General features: G+C 37.6%; 1 protein-coding gene across 1 annotated transcript in view; it reads left to right on the top strand.

Moving 5' to 3' along the window:
- Window positions 1-17,022, top strand: part of UBE2D3 (ubiquitin conjugating enzyme E2 D3) — a 34,797-nt gene extending 17,775 nt beyond the window's left edge. Inside the window, exons 5-10 of the mRNA XM_065633831.1 lie at window positions 9,557-9,620; window positions 9,705-9,736; window positions 12,085-12,162; window positions 12,991-13,096; window positions 14,458-14,551; window positions 16,154-17,022. Coding sequence (XP_065489903.1) covers window positions 9,557-9,620; window positions 9,705-9,736; window positions 12,085-12,162; window positions 12,991-13,096; window positions 14,458-14,551; window positions 16,154-16,199 — 420 coding nt within the window. The 3' untranslated portion in view covers window positions 16,200-17,022. The remainder of the gene's footprint in view (window positions 1-9,556; window positions 9,621-9,704; window positions 9,737-12,084; window positions 12,163-12,990; window positions 13,097-14,457; window positions 14,552-16,153) is intronic.
- Window positions 17,023-21,176: the final 4,154 nt, after the last annotated feature.

Genomic DNA, 21,176 nt, shown 5'->3' with positions numbered 1-21,176 from the left:
TCCAAAACACAGCCCCATAGTAGCTACTATGAAGAAAATTAACTCTATCCCAGCCAAAACCAGCACATACCTGTATTCAAGTCCAGCATTTACTGTTAGGGTCTTGGATGTCTTTTAAGAACTAGTCATTTTTTATGAGAGGGGAAAATTGATGCTTCCTTAACTAGAAAGTTTGGACTGCAGAAACTTAAAGGTTTCTCCTGTTAATTGGGCACTATGCTTGTGAAACAAATTCCCAGTCAGTATAGATCTTTAAATGTGTGCATTGGAATGAGGGAAGAAGGGGATCGTAATCTTAAGTAATTTACAGAACTGCAGAGATCAATATTTCATTAGATGGGTACTTCTGGCATACCTTAAAAACGGAGTTCTCCAGTATGCTGAGGATTTGGGTGGGATAATTTGTAGGGTAAAAAGGCTGTCCAGCCAGCATTTTTCTTTATGATCATTCCAACTTTTTGAGATCTGTTTTTGAGAGGAAGCCAGTACTTTTGCTAGTATTCCTTACATGAGTTTCTCCTACAGAAGGGCTGATGTAGAACTGCAGAATGAGCTCCCTTCAACTGCCTCCCCAGTCTGTAACCAGCTCTGAAGCACTAATGCCTTTCTTTGCACTCACACATTAATGGGGAAAGGAGGGGGGAAGGATGTAAACAGCTGTAAGCAGCAGCTGTTGAATACAGAGCAGTTAAACTGTGGAGGCCACCTCTAGCCTGGCATCATCCTCTTTCCCGCAGATGTTTTCTCTGCGTCTGCTGGGTTGAACTGTTGAAGCAGAAAGAGGATGGATGTTCTTAACCTTGTCTGAGATGTCAAGTGACAGCTGGTAAGGAGGAGTGGAAAAGGGTAGAGCTTTTGTGTAATTCAGGTTAGGGCACTGATATGTGATCTCCAATAAATCTTGCTATTGCAAATATTAAGGTTTTGCCACTTTAACCGACTGCCCTGTGTTCTCGTGTAGGTCCCTCCCCCGTGCGTCAGAGCTGGCAGATGGGAACGTGTGGTCTGCGCTTCAGCATTAGGTCCAATATCTCAATATAAGCTGACTTTTGGTGATAGTTTAGGCTAGGATGCTGTAATTTACACCGAAAAGGCTATGGGCATGCATTTTCTCCTGCGACTGATGTGATGCAGTAACCTGCTAGTATGATATTTGGAAAAAAAATAAATTAGGGTAAGAAATGAAAGCAGCAGTGAGAATGTATATCCGATTGTAGTCAGTAGTGCATTTTTATATGCAATTGCTTTTGTCAAGCCGGCTTTATCAGCAGAGAGTCTGAAACTGTGTTGAGTTGCACACGCTGAACAGTTTCGTAAACTTGAATCTGAACGCTTCAAAGTCTAAATGGAAAGTACTGGAGGTTTTTTTTAAAAGAAACTTTCTGTTCAGTGGGCTTTTTATGGGGCACTGATCTGGTACATTAAATGTGGTAGGTTGTGTTGGGGAAGCCTTGCAGAAAAAAAAAAAGTTAAAATCATGCTCACAAGTTAAAATTGGCGTTTGTGTCTTTGGCAACTCTTCCTAAAACACTTGGATGTAGACAAGGTTTAATACTGAAAAATGAGCCAAATAGAGCATTGCAGGATTTGGGACTGAAAGCTAAATAGATAGAGGGGATTTTTAAAAGTTTTGTTTAAACATTGTTGAGAGCCTTTTTACCAACAGTAAACTTAAGTATTAAGATTTTGTGTAAAGGAAGCCTTTGTTCTGAACCTCATCCCTTTGAGGTGAGTGATATGCTAGACGTTTTCAAGATCTCCTGCAGTTTTTTCCAGTGTAATTGTGATGGTTATCTATTCTGGTTTTAAGAAAGTGAGATGGAAGGATTCCTGACTGCTTTTCAAATGTTAAGGCCCAGTAAAAGAAAGGAGACAAATGTTTAATCCTTTCCACAAGCATCTGGACACCAGAGTTCCAAGCTGAACTGAGTGCAGAAGCTAAAATGCTTTAGGTCTTCCTGACAGAGGCCATGAGGATTGTGTTCAGTGCTCAGTTAACCTTATAGGGAGCTTTCTCTGTAACCTGGAGTTAGATTGCCCAGGTGCTTGTCATGTCTGTGAGCTCTTCCAAGAGTTCTTTTGAGTGTCTAGTAAATATGAATGTCCTGCTCTCAGACAAGATTTCCCAACCTTTGCTGGCCTATTTGAGTAATAGTGCCAGATAATTCTCAAAGTCAGATAACTGCAAACTTGATTTTTCCTTTTAGACTTGGTTTCAATTTCTTCTTGCTTCGAATAATATAGGAGAATCTCCTGAATGACAATTTGCCGGATGAGCAATGGGCCCCTTCCATTGCTCTAATTCAGTTTGCACTATGTTCATAAGTATGCTTTTAAACACTTTTTCCTTTTTTTTTTTTTCCCCTTAAGCTTTTTAAAGACCTTCATGGACATCATTGTTCCCTAGATAGCTGTGGTGGAACTCAGCTGTAAAAGCAGCTGCACTCCAGAAACAGTTTTGTATTTTTTTTTTTTAATGCTCTAGTGGCTCAACGTGAGCTGATCGTGTAACTGCACCTAATCCTGTAGACAGACCCTTAGTTCTGCATCTCTGCCACTGGCTGTTCAAAACGCAGAACCATTATGAAGGGTAGTTATACACAATAGCATAATATCACAGGGTAATTGTGCAGCTGTAGATAAGCTAGTAGAATCATCCTCACATAGTTGTGTTTGTAGAATATACCCATATGGTATATTGCAGTAGCTTTTGCATGCATCTTTGGATTCATACAAAACAAGGACTAGTCAAAGTCAAGGCTGCTTTTTAAAAAGAAAGCTGACTTTCAGAGTTCTTTAGATTAAATAATTACATTTCAGAATAATACATCAGACTACACCTAAGCAATGAAGTGTGATTACAGATATGGTGTTATTTGTTAGAATATTAATTTGATAACTTCTTGTTACATGATCCTCCTTTCCATGCATTTCCTTGAGAACATGGAGAATTCTTGTACCTTTTTTCAGAAAGCACAGACTTGCTGAGGTTAAGTGCCCAATTGAGGCCACTTGTGATTTCTACAGAAATTTGTCCTGTGCGCTGCCAGTCCCCACAGTTGTCGTGTTTTGGCCTGTGTCACACGGAGTCTGGGGCAGCGCGTGCACAGACGCTGCTTCTGGTTGATGTGTCAGATGCTGCTGCCTTACTTTGAACATAAACTTACTTCCAAATTCATCGCCTCACATTTGTCTGTATTGAATTTAATCTGTCCCTTTGTTTCCCAGTCACTGTGTTTCTTTTAGCTAGGTGCATCTTGCTGCTTCTCTTGTGGCCTGTTTATACGAGTTACCTTCTTCTCTGCGGGCTCCATTGTAGTCCTGGGTTACAGAACCAAAGACCAGTGTGGTTCTTGCAGTGAAAAAAAGCATGCTAAGTTTTAGGGTCTGATATTCAAAAGCTTGGAAATGCCAGAATTAAAATAGCCAGTTATCATCAAATAGGTAGTTAGCCAGTGCTTTCACTTCACGCTTTTCCCTTCAATGTGCTTTAGTCAACGTGCACAGCCCTCATCCTACACTGAGCATATATGTTCAAATAGCTCTGTTATTTTCAGGGGATGGTGATTGTTATAGTACTTCAGAATTGGTGTGTGTAAAGCAGTCACATTTTCTTCACCTTGAGTAAGACAGTTGCTGTGGGTTTTGTTACTCTGGAGGAAACAAGCCATACCTTTGAGTTCAAAGCACAACTATAGGTGTGTAGTTGCCACCTTCTTTCTGAGTTTGTTCCAAACGCCTTTAGTGAGTGACCAGGAAAGCAAAAGTCAGTAACTGAGCTCCTTTTCAAGTTGGATCTGTCCAGCTACAGAGGTGAACTCTGCAAAATGTTGGAATATACAACAGAGAGCCATTTTAGCTGTGCTAACTGAAATTTGCTGAAAACCATTACCTGCATTGTACACCTTCCAGATTTCAGAACAGATGAGAAGAGCTGTAGACAATGTTCTCATTCACGAGGGCTTGTGTACTAAGAGGTAGGTTCTTTGAAAAGATAACATGTAGTCCTCTGAGTAGTTTGTATCACAGCCCAAGCACACAAAGTGATTTAATTACAGTTGCGCAGCAGTCTGGCATTTCCTTCCTTGAGTGTGAAGCTTAAAACATTAATATTTGTGTGTTTGTCATGTAATATACCATTATTATATTGTTGCTAGACATTGTACAAACAATATGCAGTGTGTAGCCCAAAAATGTTAGTACTAAAGGCTTGAGAAAGGAGAACCATAAAAAATAGCACAAGCAGAATAATCAAGATAGGGACAATCACAACAGTTACATTCCGGATCATGTTTTGGGTTTCTTAAAAACTGTTCTGTGCGTTTTGGCCCTTGCTGCTTTCTGTGACTGCTCTTCATGTGTTTTCTTGGCATATTTGTTCTGGCTTTTTTTTTTTAAAAACAGAAACCTACATCTTTCTGTATTGTGCACTGTCATTATACATTGTTTTTATTCATTTATTAAGTGTCAGCCGTAAGGCCACCTTGTTTGAAACTGATAATTTTCTGCTGGTTACGCTTGTGTTGCGATGTGTATTGTGCCACTGCTTTCTTATTCAGCTTAGAAATTCACATTCAGTGTTCTTTCAAACTGTTATTTTCTGCTTCCAGGGGTAATTAATTTTCATGCTGAAATGAATGTTGCAGATGCAGGTGTGTGGGATGAGGCAGTAGTTCTTTGCTGGTTGACACTACTTAATCTTCAAACAGGCTTAAATGTTCTTCCCCTCCCTTTATAGCTGCTTCCAATCCTTCTTTTTTAAAGCTGTTTTCAGCTGTGAGCTAATGAGTAAGACTAATGCAGTGATGAATTTTTGGATGCTTAGGGTTTGAAATATCCTGTTTGACACAGGCAATGTTAGACAAGCACTTAAATTAATAAATGTTGATTTTTTTTTTTTTTTTTTTTTTTAATTGCCTCTTTTTTTATTTAAACTTCTAATTTAGCCTGATATTGCCTTTCATGCCCTCCAAGGTAGAATGAGTTACTGTCTGGAAACTTCAAGCAAATTAACCCATTTTTTTCCATTATCCTTTCTTGACTACAAACCAGAAAGCTGCAATATCTGATTTTAGCAAATAATTGTGTTACAAACCAGTATTAAATCTAACAGTGAGTTGATGCCTGTGGAGGAAACATGAGTGATCTTCTGCCACTCTGCATTTAAGTCAGCTGCTACTATCATTAAAAATAAGCCCTGGCTATTCCCAGCTTAAACTAGAAAAATGTAGCAGTTGTGCCACAGGGAGTATGAATTCTGAGAAATGAGAGGAAAAGGAGCCGGCCCTGATGCTGCTCTGCTTGGTACCTTGAGAAAAGGAACTAGTTCCCGGAAGTTATTTTCCTTCACTGCCTTACTTATGCATATTTGGATGAGGTATCCTTTAAATTTTCGTCACCCTTTAAATAACTTCTGTGATCTTTTAAATATCTGGTAGAGAGGAGTTGAGGGTTTTTTAGCAGCTTTACTGTCAAAAGAAAAAAAACCACTGTGGTTTGTAATAGGATTGTAGTCCTGCATTCACACTTGCACATCAATGTTTTGGATCATCACTTGAAGTATAAGCCATATTTTCTCTATTAGTTATCATAGAATAATTTTTAATAGACTGTAAGTTATACAATTTACAATGTATAATCATTGCGATTATAATTGTGCAAAACAAGCAGATCAGTTAGCTTTTATAAGCATTTTTTTCCTTGAAAGGGCAGGTTTATTTTTTGTTAGCTTTTTTGATGAATGGATGAAGAAAGAAGATTAAGACCGTGGTGGTTTCACCAATAAAATTACATCTTACTACACAATTAACGTGAAGCTGGCAGAAGGCTGTCGCACTGCATTTATGTTAAAGCAGGTCGGGCTGCTGCTTTATTTCCAGTTATCTCTCAGTTTTCCAAAACTGCAAAATTGTACATGCATTGCTTTTTGTATGTCCTCTAACAGCAGCATTGGCACTTACTCCTTAAACAGTGTTTAAATCTGTAAAATGCTAAGTGACTAATCATCCCTGTGGGGAGGTGGGAACTATCACAACTTTATATTTGGAAACTGGGACACAGAAATGGTGATATGCTGGAGCTACACTGGAAACCTCTGGCAGTGATGGGAGACTACTAGTCACGGTTGTAATTCAAGACTAAACCTTTCCAACAGGCATGTAACACGTCACTCTGAACCAAATACGGCTTATTGTTTCTATGTGAAGTTTTTGGAATTTGCTTCTTGGCATTTTATATTTTTTTTTTCTTAAGCCACCTACAAAGTGAAAAACTGTAGCAGCTGACTCCAGGCAAATGTGGGTCCTGCTCTGGGGATTTATTAGAAAGTTTGGGGTGTGGATTAGTGCCTCCTGACAATAGAAAGCACTACCAAAACTGAATGTAAAGAAAAAGAAGCAAAGTTGGAGGTAGTCAGCAGTGCAGCAGAAGGAATATTAGAAGTATAAAGCCCCTATATGTAGAAATTCCACAGAACAATGCTTGGGAACCTTTTTTAGTTCTAAAATACCCATTAAACTCTTTGTAAAATGAAAGTTGATGTGGACTTTACCTTGGTGAGAAATTGGGTGAAAGCAGGGGAATGATTATGAGCTGATTTAAAAAAAAAAAATTAAATTAGCTCATGGAGATGATTAAGCTTAATTTTGCGATAAAAAATATTTTTCAGATTAAATATTTTCCTGTTGCAGAATAGTTGCTCTTGATTGCTGAGCTGAGGAGGGTCAGTTTGTGTTTCTGCTGCTGAGTGGGAAGCTTTTTTAAAAAAAAAAAGGCAAAAAAGAAAAAAAAGCTCCTCCCTTTCCTTGAATGAAGTGCTTCAACTGGGCTCCAAATGTCACAGCTCGTGTGCCTCTGGTTGTTGAGTTTCCAGTTATTCCAGTTGCAACTTTACTGTTCTGACCATACTATCGGAGAGAAGCAAACACAAGAATGTGTGCCGCCGCAGCTTTTTCTTTCTGAATTTAGTGGATAAATGGTTTGCTTTGTGGTTGAGATGCAAGTGGTGTATTGTGTGTTCCCAACCTCACCTGTATTTTGAGCTGCTTTGTTTAGCACAGTTTTTTGGTGGTTGTTTTGTTTTTTACAGAAATGGTTTGGGTTGGACAAAACTTTAGTCATTTAGCTTATGAAAAATCACTGCTTGTGTGTTCTCTAGAACAGTTCAAGTAACTCTGCATGGATATATATTTTGAAATGACTGGAGACTGATATTACAACTGTGTTTCAGCTTGTAAATTGTTCTTAATGTTACTGGAGAGGTTTTTGCACAAATTTTTTCACCAGAATTTAGTAAATTTTTGCCTTGCATTTGCAATCCTACTTGTATTTGCTTGTCCTAGTTGAATTATAAATATACTCTAATTTTCCTGCTGTGTTGAAATACCGTATTTTTATCTTGAGTACTAATTTCTTAGACTTAGCTCTTAGAAGAACTGTCTAGTCTAATGCATGTTCCTGGGACAGTCCACTTCATGCTGTTCTTTTCTTGCCCTTCCTTGTCTTAATGCTAATTGTTTTGATAATTTCCATAAACTGTGTGAAAAGCCTTTTCATAATTCTTAATCCCTGTGATAGCTTTTTAAAAAATAGGATCTGATCTTTTTCCCTGATTAATTAAATAATCCAGTAATAACTACAGTACATAAAAATAGTAACATTTGTGTCTTTGTGGTTATTCTATTGCTACAACTTTTAAGGGATGAAAGATCCAGTGGAACTTTTGGGAACAATTGATCATTCTTAGAATTGGAAAACAAGAGAAATAAGCTGATTAACAAAACCTGCTGTATTTGTTAAATGGGAAAACAAAAATATTCTGAAACTCAGAAGAGCTTGCTTCTGAAGGTTCTTTTATATTTCTTGCATTTGCATGGACAGTATAAATCTAACTTAGTGTTTTTTTCTGGAAGGTACTGAACAACATATGGACCTAACAAGTGATATTTCTTGGCAGAAATAAGTCTACCACAGGGACTCACAATAATAACGGGAGTGTAGAGAAATGTCCTCAAAATGGATTTACTGTGATGATCTGGAAAGAGCTGTTGCCTACACTTCTAAATAACAGCAGCAGTGAAATGAACCGTAATATTAACTTCATTGTGCCATTGCTGATACAGTTCTGTTTTACGAAATAGTCCGATTCCAGTGCAAAAATGAAATTTGATTAATTGGAAAGCTCATCAAAAATACCATGTGTAGGGAGGGGAAATGCAGGAGTAAGGTTTTTTTTGTTGTTTTTTCTTACTGTATGGACTTCTCCATGTTGAAGTAGTGCTATTCTCTCAGTGTTTGCAGGAGCCATTGTCCTGCCAAAGAACAAGGTGTTTAAATTACAGGAAATGTATTTTTTCCCTCACTTCATATTGGATTACACTTACTAAATTTTATCAAGTGCAGAATTTGTGAAACTTAAAGTATGTACATTAGGATCCTCCCAGACAAAACAGCTGTCTGGTGCAAATGTGCATATGTTTCCAGCATAATAGGTATGCTTGGGTTTCTTAAATGTCTGAAAAAGTAATGGAAAGTTCATTTTTTAATGGCCTGTATAGACTTGCAGCAAAATAACTTGTGTGCAACTGTTAATATATGGGAGAGGGATTGAAGATTTTCCCATTTCTTATGACTTCTAGATGCCTTGACAAGCGCAGATTTATAGAAGTTCCTGAAGCTGTTTTTAGATTCAAAAGAGAGCAGGGAAGAGTATAAATTTAATTTTAAAAGACACTGTCCAAGCAAGTAACTTGCTGAATGTTTAAACCAAGTAATGCTGAGCTTCTTTGACTAATCACAGCAACCTTGATACTACACAAGGAATCCTTCATCTGAAGTTTGTTTTCATTCCCGCTGTAATGGGAGAGGGAGGGAACTGTTTCTGCAGCTCAGTTGTTCAGAATTTTAAAGGTATTATTGTCTTAAATGTCAAGTTTAAAATTAAAAATATAGTTATTTTGCCTGATTCCAAGACTTGTCAGCATCTTTAATTTTCCTGTCTCCTTTAATCTATGTAAGATGTATCCCTCATGAGGGTAGTGAGGAAAATGAAATTTAAGTTTCTGTGTTGGTTTGGTGGGGATTTTTTTGTTTTTTCTTCCTGTTCTGAGCCTTAGTATCAGGTGTTACATTACATAGTGCTTTCTGTTTCATGAAGACTCATCAATAGCTTTCTTTCCACTTTGGGCTTCTCTAGCTGAGACTGAATCCTTGAAAATTGTGATCAGAAAGTGGTTAGACTTGGCCCACTTCAGGCGCTGTGTCCTGCTCTTCCTTCTGTCCTTCAGCAGGAATGTCTTTACAGTTGTGATATTTATTTGGAAAAGCATAGTCATTGTAGCTGTTTACCTTCGTAGCTGGTTTTGGTGATTGTTGTCTCTTATAAAGGCATTTTTGATACCGATCTAGTGATTCTCATAGTTGTTATTGCGCATTCTCCTGTGTTTGTATATGGGAAAACTGTTAAAGGTTTTTGCTGGACATGAAGTGAAAATGACTAAGTTCATTAGTGTTTCTTCTCTGAATAATTTTTTTAATTGTTGTTCTTTTTTTCCTAAAGGAACTTAGTGACTTAGCCCGTGACCCTCCAGCACAGTGTTCAGCAGGTCCCGTTGGAGATGACAGTAAGTAACCGTTCAGTTGTGTGTTGCTCTGCTAACTCAAAGCATATCATGCATAGATAATAATGCGGAGTTTTTCTTTTGTAGTGTTTCATTGGCAAGCCACAATTATGGGACCTGTAAGTATTCTAATTCTTGTGACGTAATATTAAACTAGTAGTTCTTATTCAGGTGGAAACTGTGGGGTTTTTTGTTCTACGTTTTAACGCCCCTTATCAGGCCCACGTGTTTCAGCTGAAATGATCCTCTAGGGCAATGTTAGCCATTATCACTTAATATCTAGAAACTTTGCATTTAACTTTTTCTAAAGTTTGAATCTAGCATGAGCTTTGTAGTAGGAGCTGGTCCCAGTGTTAGGAATTAGATGGGATGTTTTTGTGTGGATTTTAGAACAGGGAATCCATATTTGGTCTGCTGTCATGTACTGAGACCTAGAAAACATCTAGATATAGAAGGGAAAAAGTCACTAAAGTGTTAGGTTTTTGTTATGACTGGAGGAAAAAAATTGTGTGTTAAATGTACAATAAGCATCTGAAACCTGAATGTGACTCTTTCCTTGTTAAAGAAGGCAAATATTTGCCTTTACTGAAAAGGTAACTTGCAAACACTTGACATCTGGCATTCTCAGGGCTGGTTATCTATATTTAGAAAACAAAACCTTCTGTAACTTGAGAAGACAAATATTGGATGCCAGTAGACCTGCAACCACAATGCGGTGCTTCTGGTGAGGCTACAGAGTAGGAATTAAATATCAGTGTTGCTGAATTGCCCTGACTTTATAGGTACAAGTGTGGTTTTCGGAGACCACTAGGGAAAATGTGCCTATTACAGGTCCACCTGACTGGAAAAAATGACTCTCCATTCCAAAGTCCGTGGTCCTCATTGATTGTAACTAGGTGCTTCAAAAAGATACATTTGTTTAATAGCTATATTAATGTTTAAAAGGCAAAGAATGTTCTGCACTTTACTGAGTATGATTTTATGTGGCTGGTGTCTGCGTGGCCATAAGGTGTTAAATAGCAGTTGTGTTTAAATTGAGATGATTGTTTTTAGCTTCCTCTTCTGGTTTAGGAATGTACTGCTTTTCTCCTCATGTAGTTTTTGTGGTGTCAAAAGGTTTGCGTTTCTGTTTCAAGACTGGGCAGTATCCTGACAGATATGTGGCATCAGTGGCTCTAGTGGTCCCATCGTGTTGCTTTGTGCTTTTACTAACAAACAAGGATTGTAGAACCAGTCATCTGGCTTTCCACCTCTGCAATGCGATATTATCCAGGCTGGGGTTTTCTTAGATGTGAGAGAGCTTGTATTGGTCTAACACATTCTAAGAGGGGTTCCTCTAGTTGCTAAAATTTGTCTGCAGTACAGGGTTGCTTTCTGGCTCCTCAAGGCCTCACGTAGTATCTATTGATCAAATGGAGGTTGTGTCTTGACTGCGAGGCTTTCAGCGGAGTTTGGAGAGGGTATAACCTGTATGTTTTTAGGTTTGAGTCACTTGTGATGCAGAATTTCATTTTCTGGTATATAAGTAAGATGGAGTTATTTCCTTACACTGGTGAAAAGTTCTTGCCATGAATCTGAAATAGTAATGTTAATATGAGTCCTCAGGTTAGTTGTGAAGTTGTTAGCTCTATTTCAGAAATTTAGTTGTAGTTTCAAGTGAAAACTTCTTACATCTTCTCATAACTAGTAACTTAGGCAATCCCTATTTAGTCGCTCCATTTATTCTCTGCTTATTATCAGCTTTTTTCACTTCCACTTGTTGCTTTGCTGCTAACACCTGAACCAGTTGTCCTCATAATTGTTTCCGTGGAGCAGGGAAATGTGAAATACTCTTCCGTACTAGATGACAATGAATTTCTAATACAGAAAGGGAGGAAGATTTCACTTTAATCTTGATGGGAGTGTTTTTTTGTTCGGTGCTGGTGGGGTGAGGTTGTTTTTGTTGTTGTTGTTTTGGGTTTTTTTGCAATGAACAAAGAATTAGCTGTGTATTTGTAGGTCTTCTGGAGGGCTGAGCAGCGCCTAAGCCAAGGACAGAACTTAAAAGGGGATGGAAGGAAGGCCTTTAGAGCAGCCCATGACCACTGTAAGCTTGGGTGGTCGTAACAAATAAGCTCCAAACATGGAACTTCAGGGTTTTGAACCTGACGGGACCCCTGCTCTGTACTATCGCTTCTTGGAGCTGTCTCAGAGGCTTTTGGATGCTTGTGCCAAGTTGTCCGAATGGATTGTTAGAGCAGCTGTTGCCTACAAAGCCTTAGCTCAGAGAGGTCCATTCAGAAAGTGACCTGTACGTGTTCTGTATCGCTAACCTGAGGAAGTAGTAATTGAATTTTAATTGCATCTGTCTTTTTATTAATGGATTAAACAGTTCAGTTGCTTAAATAACTTTTGTTGAAAAACAAAATCTTCAGTGATATTTAGTCCTAAAGATGGTAATAGGATAATTATTTGTTTACTTTGACAGAATGACAGTCCATATCAGGGTGGTGTATTCTTCTTGACAATTCACTTTCCTACAGACTACCCTTTCAAACCACCTAAGGTAAGTATTGCTTTCTCATTTGTAAAATTAGTTCTTTTAAAGAACCAAGTACAGGACAAACTGTCAGCATCTGTGTTGTAATGTTCTAAAGTTCTCACTACTTTCACGCATTCTTATAGTATCTTAGATGGCTATATCCCTTTCTGACTACCACAAGAGTGAGTGTGTTGGCATACGTTTTAGGAGCAAATTCATATATGTAAATTCTGAATGTCTTGGGTTTATTTTTGTTTTTCTTAATTGATAGGAAAACTCATTAGCTTTGTGTTACTATAATAAAACTCTTGCTGAGGGGACTGTCAAGTCTCACAGTGTAGCTGTTTGGGTTGATCTATAGGAATGTGACACTGTGGATAGGGATTAACTTGCTGAGCGCCTAAAATCAGGGAAGATGGCATCTGTTTGCCAAAACCAGCAGAATATTCTCTTCTTTGCAGCTGTATCAGCCACTAGCATTGTCTTCCAGTTTTCAGTCAATATGAAAGCGCACACTGGGAGTCACCACAATGTTTGAGGGTTTTTGCAGCTCTGTGATAGCAGTGGTACTGTGGTTCAGGCACTTCTGTTGAGTGTCTTCATCATGATGCAGGCACCTGTTATCAAAACACAGCCTTGCACTTGCCCTCTCTCTGGAAATAGAGGGCCTGGTAAATGGGAGCTGAGAGATTGTGGCTTGGGTGCATTTCCATGAATTTGATGCAGTTTAGCTGCCTAATCTGTTTTCTTTTAGAGTAAATTGAGTTGACTGATAACTTGACTGAGGAGAAAGGGTGATGTCATTGTCGTCATAGACCAAAACACACTCTTCATATTTTTTTTTTGTTGCAGGTTGCATTTACAACAAGAATCTATCATCCAAATATTAACAGTAATGGCAGCATTTGTCTTGATATTCTAAGATCACAGTGGTCTCCTGCTTTAACTATTTCTAAAGGTAACTTTTGTGAAGGAGAAATACTTCCGGCTTGTCTTGAATACTGTGCTTCTAGCTTTGATTGTCTGGAGTTCTTAGTCATCTCTTGATTTCCCTTACTCATTCTAGCCTGTGTTTTGCCAGTTTGATAACGCTACTTTACTGTGTTTTTAATGGATATTTGGGTTTTCTAACACCTTCTGCTATATGGCTGTTTAAGGCTTTGTCAGGGCACTTACTTGCTTTAATATTATTATCAGAGCTTACTAGTTTGATCCTGGAGGAATCTGCCAGCGTTTGGATTGAAACAGGGCTGTGGTGGTGTTATTTGAGCTAAGACTGTGAAACTGCTTGTTTGCAGCTGTCCATGTAGATACACGCTTGTATATTAATTTAAAGTCAGTTTTTAATAATGAAATCTGCATTGTTTTTTGACCGAGTCTGTCTAGAGTTATATTGTTATATAAATATGTTATATTTACATGCAGAGTTATATTGTCATAACTCTGTGGTAGATGTACAAAAGAAAACTGTTATTGATGCATACTGCTTTTTGCTACTGTGCACTGGCATTGTGTTATGTTACTTCATGAACTAAGCTCACTCATTTTACTTCAGGATAAATTGCTGTTGTGCTGCAATAGAAGCTTTGTAGTTTTCCTCATTTTACTATAGCAAATAACAGTTAATTTTCAGATATTTTCATGATCAAATTTTGTTTTACCTCAAAGCCACTAGTCTCTGTGGCTTCAAAAGATCCATCAAAACGCTCCTTTGTGTATAGAACTTGTAATTCCTGTCTGTTAGAGGAGTAGGTTTGTGATTTGAATGTGGATTCCCTACATTTTAGTGCTTTCACTATTGTTTTTCTTTCAAAGCTACTGTGAGGGTAGAGGATGAAGTCTTCATAGCCGCCTACAAGTGTTACTACTTTATTTTGCAACATGCGTAGTTTTATCAGTGCAGACCCAGGGTATTGCTACCTTACATACAACAGGAAACAATTAAGTCCGATTTAAAAAAAAAAAAAAAAAGAAGTTTTAGTAATTCAAACCATGGAATGTGCTGATCATGAGCATACATAATAATGTGCTTTTGTTGGCTGTTGCGTTGTAGTGCAGGGTACAACAGTGCTGTTCTCATGTACGTACTGACAGCTCTAAGTATTGGGAAATAGGAAACAAATAGTTCTTACGGACTTTTAAGTCTTTCTGGGCTTTTTATTTAGAGTGGATTACGAATTTATTTTGGCCATATATCAGGAAAATGCTTTTTAGGTTCTCTCCTGTGCCGACATTGTGCTAATGCAAAGATCTGTGCTCCATTGTTTCTGAGATTGTTGCTCCTGTTTTGCTATCGAGTATTGTCTTTCTTTTTTACAGTTCTCTTATCCATTTGTTCACTGTTATGTGATCCAAATCCAGATGACCCACTAGTGCCAGAGATTGCACGTATCTATAAAACAGACAGAGACAAGTAAGTACAGAGTTGTGTAAGAGTGATATTTTAACAAAAATTTTGAAGGGTGCATTGTTGGGCAGCATTTGTGTTGAGTGACCCTTTTGTGAGAATCTGGGATGGGGAGAACTTGTATGTCAAAGTACCACCTATTGTTGGTCATCCCTGATGTAAAAACAAAGGGACTTAGTGTCTTTGGAGTTGCGGGTGAAGGAGACGGTGTTTTTCTCATTTGCGTGGCAGTGTTTTAAAGTATGTATTGCCTAATGTTTTGTTTACCATGCATAAATCTAGTTAGATCTTCATACTGAAAAAGATAGCTAGCTTTGATTTTTGGTGGTTTCTTTTGGTAGCAGCTTGGTCTTTAATTTTGGTGCTCCCCTTGAAAAAAGGCTTCAGAATGCTTTTTCCTATCTGTGTTGAAAAAACTTTTTTTCCCCTTATGTGTTTTTAACATTTTGCACAGATAGAATTATGTGAAGTAGACTTTGGTTTTTATATATATATTAATGCTAAACATACTTGTCCAATTAGGTACAATAGGTTAGCAAGAGAGTGGACAGAGAAATACGCTATGCTGTAGGGTAAGAATATCTGCACATTATGGTGCATTTAACCAAACGGAAACTTGTCAGCACCTGGGTGCTGCATGCTCTAAGGCACTGGATTAACTAACAGATAATGGATGCACCAGTTACTGAACTTGGATATTTAACAGCTTGGTCTGTGGTTAGTGTGAAATGGATTGGCTAGTCACTCTTTCTCACAGATACTGCTCTTGCATGGCCAAAAAAAAAAAGATAGTGTGAAGTAATTTTTGAGTTTTAAACCAGCTTGTCAACTTATTCTGGTAAGTATTTAGCAAGATTTTGTAAGAATTTCATTAAAAGTGATGCCCTGCAGCAAGACCTCATGTGTAGACACGAGTGAATTTAGACAATCCAAACTTCAACTTTTGATTATTCAGCAGTGCCTGTGTTCTATATATAAGCTAGGGAAATGTACGGGGATTGTGTTCTGCTTGTATAGTTGAAAATTTAACTTCTTACTGACAAGCATGGAGTTAAGTAAAAACTAATTGTCAGATTAATTCCTGTGGAAATAGTGTGTGTAAATATTCTTTTAATGTCCTTTTTAAAAATTGAATAGTATATTCATGTGGAAACAGAATATTAAGTGTGAAGAAATGCTTACTGTTGTTTTACTCTAAAATGGGAAAATGGACATTTTGTATCCAATGATATTATTAACCCAAGTAATCTTTACTTATGGCATGTGATAACTCCATAATCTTTACCTAAGGTCGATATTTAAATGAAACGCTCTTCCCTCTCCCACCCCAGGTGGTCTCTATTCCTTCCCTTTCGGTAGTTTTTCACAGCGGACTTCTAGCAAATCTGCTTGTCTTGAATTTGAAGTGTTTCATATAAATTAGAGAATATTCTAGTTAGTCTAGGTAGGGAGTCATTCAGTTTTTTCAGTTCAAGTATATCATAGTATAGAAGAAGACTTCTCTTAGTGTGAAGAGAATAGGGAGATGGGGATAAAGTGATACTTAGTCATGAACTGCTTAGGAAATTGTCATTTTCGTGCTGACACCAATCCCTCTTTTATCTGCAGGTACAACAGAATATCTCGGGAATGGACTCAGAAGTATGCCATGTGATGCTACCTTAAAGTCAGAATAACCTGCATTATAGCTGGAATAAACTTTAAATTACTGTTCCTTTTTTGATTTTCTTATCCGGCTGCTCCCCTCTCAGACCTCATCTTTTTTATTTTTTTGTTTACCTCCTTCCATTCATGCACATGCTCATCTGAGAAGACTTTAGTTCTTCCAGCTTTGGACAATAACTGCTTTTAGAATCTGTAAAGTAGTTACACAAGAACAATTGCCCAAGATTCAGATTTTTTTTTTTAATGGAGCATGTGTATTATGTGGCCAATGTCTTCATTCTAACTTGGTTATGAGATTAAAAACATTCCTCACTGCTCTAACAGATACTGAAGATATCACCTGAAGGGGGGAGGGGAGATGGATGTTCAATTTTCTCCCATCAAAGAAGTAACATTGCTGTAGCAACATCCATCTTGTTTCAAAACCTGCCAGTGTTAGAGAACTGAGGTTTTATTATGTATTTTTGCTCATAACTGATGTGTCTGGAGAATTGGTACTGAATCTATAGCATCAACAGAACAGAAAATGTGATGTATCTTATGCATGTCAATAAAGGAATGACCAGTTCTTGTTTTACAGAGAATGGAAATTGGAAGTCAAACATCCCTTGTATTCCAAAATAGGGTCTAAGAACATTTTTGTAATTCATTTAAATTTTGTTAGGAGGCTTGGAGCTATTAGTTAATCTGTCTTCCAAAACACTGTTTAATATAGCACTGAATAAATGATGCAAGTTGTCAATGGATGAGTGATCAACTAATAGCTCTACTAGTAATTGATTTATTTTCTTCAATAAAGTTGCATAAACCAATGAGTTAGCTGCCTGGATTAATCAATATGGGAAACAAAATCTTTTGTAAAAGCAAAGCTGGTTTTTGTATATACTGTTGGGATTTGCCTCATTGTTTAACATCAAATAATGATGTAAAGTTCAATAGAGTGAATCTTTTGCCATTTTCAGTTATAATGCTCAGTCTGTTGCAGGTTGACACATTGTTCGGCCTGATGTATGCAGAATTAATAAGCTAACGTAGTAGTGTAGCCGTAGTCGTGTGCTACACGTGGTGCTGGGAGCCCAGCGTTCAAGGATGGACTTGGGACCCAGCAGATCTGAAGTGGTGTGTCACGGAGACCCTTCCCGATGCACCCGTGTTTGCTGACTGAGAACCTTTTTCTTCACCTTGTACGCTTGACAGCTGAAAGATCTTAATGTGAGAGTAATGATGAGGCAAAAAAAAATATAAAATAAAGTACTGTTTTGATGTGGGAATTGTCATGAGGCTGTGTTGAAGTGACTTTACTATGTGGGATGTTCGTTACCGTTGAAAAGCACTTGTTCAGCCATGCTGCCATTTGCATTGATGACTATTTTAATACAACAGACACTTTCCTCCTGTCAGGTGACTAAACGTGGATAAAGACTCATTGCTATTGGATCTTTGTTCTACAGGAAACATTGTCTTGTGCCATTAGCTTATCTCTGCAGCAACAAGGGCATTATTAAACATCCAGCTCTCCCCTTTCCTGCCCTCTTTCTTCATATTTTTCCTTGTTTGAATTTTTTTTGTTTGTTTCCTTTCTTAACATCCGTAGCTTCATTTTCTCTAGTCTTGTATTATCAGTTTATTGTGCATCTGTGACTTCACACTGGCACCACTTTTGCACTGCTTAATAGTTATGTACATTCTGATTCCTTGTCCCCACATGGATGTGGAAAGCTAGATGTAAAATAAATGTTAAACCTTAATTTTTATAAAAATGTGAATATGTAGTTTGGACATGGTTTGTTCTGGTTCTAAGCTATGAAAGTGAACGTATTTTAAAGTCTAATTGGCTTGAAATTTAGAAACCTGGGCTCTCTTTAACAGCACTGAAATGACGTTCTGAAATTTAAGTTGCAGTTCGTGCAGTATTTCTGCTTTGCTAACTGAAGTGGTTTGTTTGTTTTTTTTTTTTTGGCTTATACCATTTTGCTGGAAAAATGGATATACTTAAAACGCAGCTGCCAGTAACATTACAGCTGAGATAAACATTTATATTTCTAAGCTTGCAAATGTTGCTGTCACCTTCTTGGTAATTGTGTTAATTTGATGCTCGTTACTTTGTTTTGTAGTCCTAGCTGATGAAATCACATGATTAGCTAAAAATGTGAGATGTGAGGCATCAGGCTTTATAAACTCAAGGAGCTGTGGATGAGGAAGGGTCAGGGAAGGAGGATATAGTAAAATATGACATGGAAGATGGAAATCCTGTTTGGACCACTGTATAGTTCTCTCGTACATCTGTGATGGTACTTCTGTGATCATTTTTTGTAATTAGACTCTATTTTGATGAAATAATGGTGGGTGAATTGTCAATGTGTTATATGCATGCTGGAGGTCATGCTGAGCATCTTCCCTTTGCCAAGTGGGAAACAGCAGGTGTTTTGTCTTGGTTGTGTCTCGTGTTGTATTTGGGCTTGTGGTTCAAGTGGGGGGGCAGGACGAGGAGCTGGTTAATGTGAGCTAATAAGATGATGAAAGAATTTAAGGATTTTTACCAAAACAAAAAGCTTAATCAGTAATTACCCCTGAGAAATATACCTACCAAAACTACAGATATTCTAAAAAGCACGTAGTAGATTTTGATTAATATGAAGCATCTGGAGGGGAAAAAAATTCAATTTTATCTTCATGTGAAAACTGAAGCTTTGAAAAACATAAAAGTGGGTTGTACTTCAGCTTTATTAAAAGACATTTCAGGATGATAAATACAATAATAGCTTCAGAACACAGGAGCTAGATCTATCCTAAAAATCTTGAATTGAGCAAAATATATATATATTTTTTTTTTTAAATGGCTTTTATCTGAAGGTATTTGTAGAGAACACCATGTCAAGCCAAGGCACTTAGATTTAACAAACATGGAAAAAGGAAAGATACTTAACACTTCAGTGCTGTTCCTGGAAATTTTTTTTTTAAGATTTATTGCTATGTTTTGATGGAGTTTGAATTTGACAACAAGATTCCAGTTAGCTTATTCAAATTTAACTTGAAAAACTTGCAGCGGTTTTAAGCACATTTTTGAGTCTTTTCAGGATGCAGGCAAAGCTTTTATCTGCAGTGTTGATTAGGGATATCTTTTCCTGTCTGCTGATGTGCGCACAGCATCTTCTGTATTCATTGACAAAATGAGTATAAACACACTTGTACATTTGTGTGTAAAAACATTCTACTCAGTTGCACTGTTGAAAGCTTTTATATAGAGATTGTAAGTGCTAATTCTTTCTGAAACAGAAGTCTAGCTTCAAGCAGACCACAACAGTAAGGTCTGATTGCTATGGAGGGATGGAACAACAGTCTGGTAAACGATTAAAAGGCATCTGGTTCGTATAAAGCTGTGGAGATACACTATATCCTGTTAGATTTGATAGTTGCTTATGCAAAAAAGAATTAGCGTTATTTAACAGATAATGTAATGGTTTAAACATTCACAGCTAGAAGTGTTCAAGATAACTTTGTGTTCTTTTCTGCAGCCTCCACTCAATTGTTCTCTCTAGCCATTTTATTTCAAAGCCTTCATTGTTATTAAAAAATAGTATTTTACGGGCATTATCATCTGAAGAAGATACCATAGGTCCATAAGATGTGCCTAGTGATGCAGAGGAAATCTTCAGTCTGCAAGTCTTATAAATATAAATAAAACTTCATAGTAGAAGTTGGAGTTCGGCTGAAGATTTCTTGCTGTGTTCATATGTGTCCCCCGCCCAAAAAATATCCAGTTTCTTTCCCTGGTTTGTGTGTAGTTTTATACAGGAAAACTAGGCTTAGACAACCATTTCAGTTAAATTTAAATGAAACAAATTAGCACTAGAATAAAGGAATGAGATAAATAATCCATGACTGTGACTGTGATAAGACAGATCTGTGTAAAGCGATACTTAAGAATTTTTTTAAGGATGTCCGGTAAACATCCCAATTCGCCCAAAATATTTTTCTTTTTGTCTGTCCCTTGGAAATGTTTGTGAGAATTCAGTATCATCATCTAACAGTGAATGTTTTTAGTTTGTGAGGAGAGGAAGCTCCATCAGGGGATGTAGAATCTTGGGAAAAAGAAGTTGTTTCTCAGAAGCTTTTAGCTGGTCTTTGATGTGGGGTTGATTGACTCTGGGAGAGCAGGCTGCTCTCTTTAGCAAAATCGCTGCTGTTGAGATTGCTTCCCCTTCAGGAGCTTCAAGCAGAAATACTCAAGAATTCGAGAATTCTAGGCTTTGCAAATCACCTAGGTAATTCTGGCTTTTGCCTCAACTTCAGTCATCTTCATATTAACTGTATGTTGTCTCATCACAGATTTAACATGCCCAGAGTATGATCAGTTGTTTAGAAGATGGTGATAGCTCATTGTCCCCATGCTAGCGGGAGAGCTGGGTGGCTCATTTTGCTTTAGCTGCTTTGGCATCCTAGGGTTGTGGGTCAGAACTTGGAAATGCGTTTACCTTTAGCTGGGATGGGAGTTTTGACTTGAGTTTAGTCTCTTAGATGTGATGTCGTGATTCATTAGAGGGAACGCACAAGTTAAGCTGTTTCTTGTGTTCTTGAAGAGCTACCTAACTGGTGATGTTCTTGTCTTAGAAAGCATTGATAGACACTGAATATGACAGTTTCATCTATGCTGAGGAAAAGAGAAGTCTATTTTTTCTCTCTGGCCAGGTAAGACTCAGTACTTCTTATATCACAGTATTTTTTGCAAGTGTAAAAGGAAATCATGTCCATCTAGTCATGAGTCCTGTCGTCTTTTTTTTTAAAGGGAATTTTCTGGAACACAGCTTTTTACTGAATATGCAACTCAAATTCTTTTGGCATCAAAGTGAGGAACTGCAGTTTGCAACCTTATGTACAGAGCTTAGTGTGAGTCTATAACCCCTTCTGACAAATTTGTGAAGGTAAATAGCAAAGATGTGTCATAGCTCTGGCAAAGACCACTGTT

The sequence above is a fragment of the Caloenas nicobarica genome, chromosome 4 (assembly GCF_036013445.1).
Source record: "Caloenas nicobarica isolate bCalNic1 chromosome 4, bCalNic1.hap1, whole genome shotgun sequence".
In the NCBI taxonomy this organism is placed as follows: Eukaryota; Metazoa; Chordata; class Aves; order Columbiformes; family Columbidae; genus Caloenas; species Caloenas nicobarica.
This window is presented reverse-complemented; position numbering and strand designations above follow the sequence as displayed.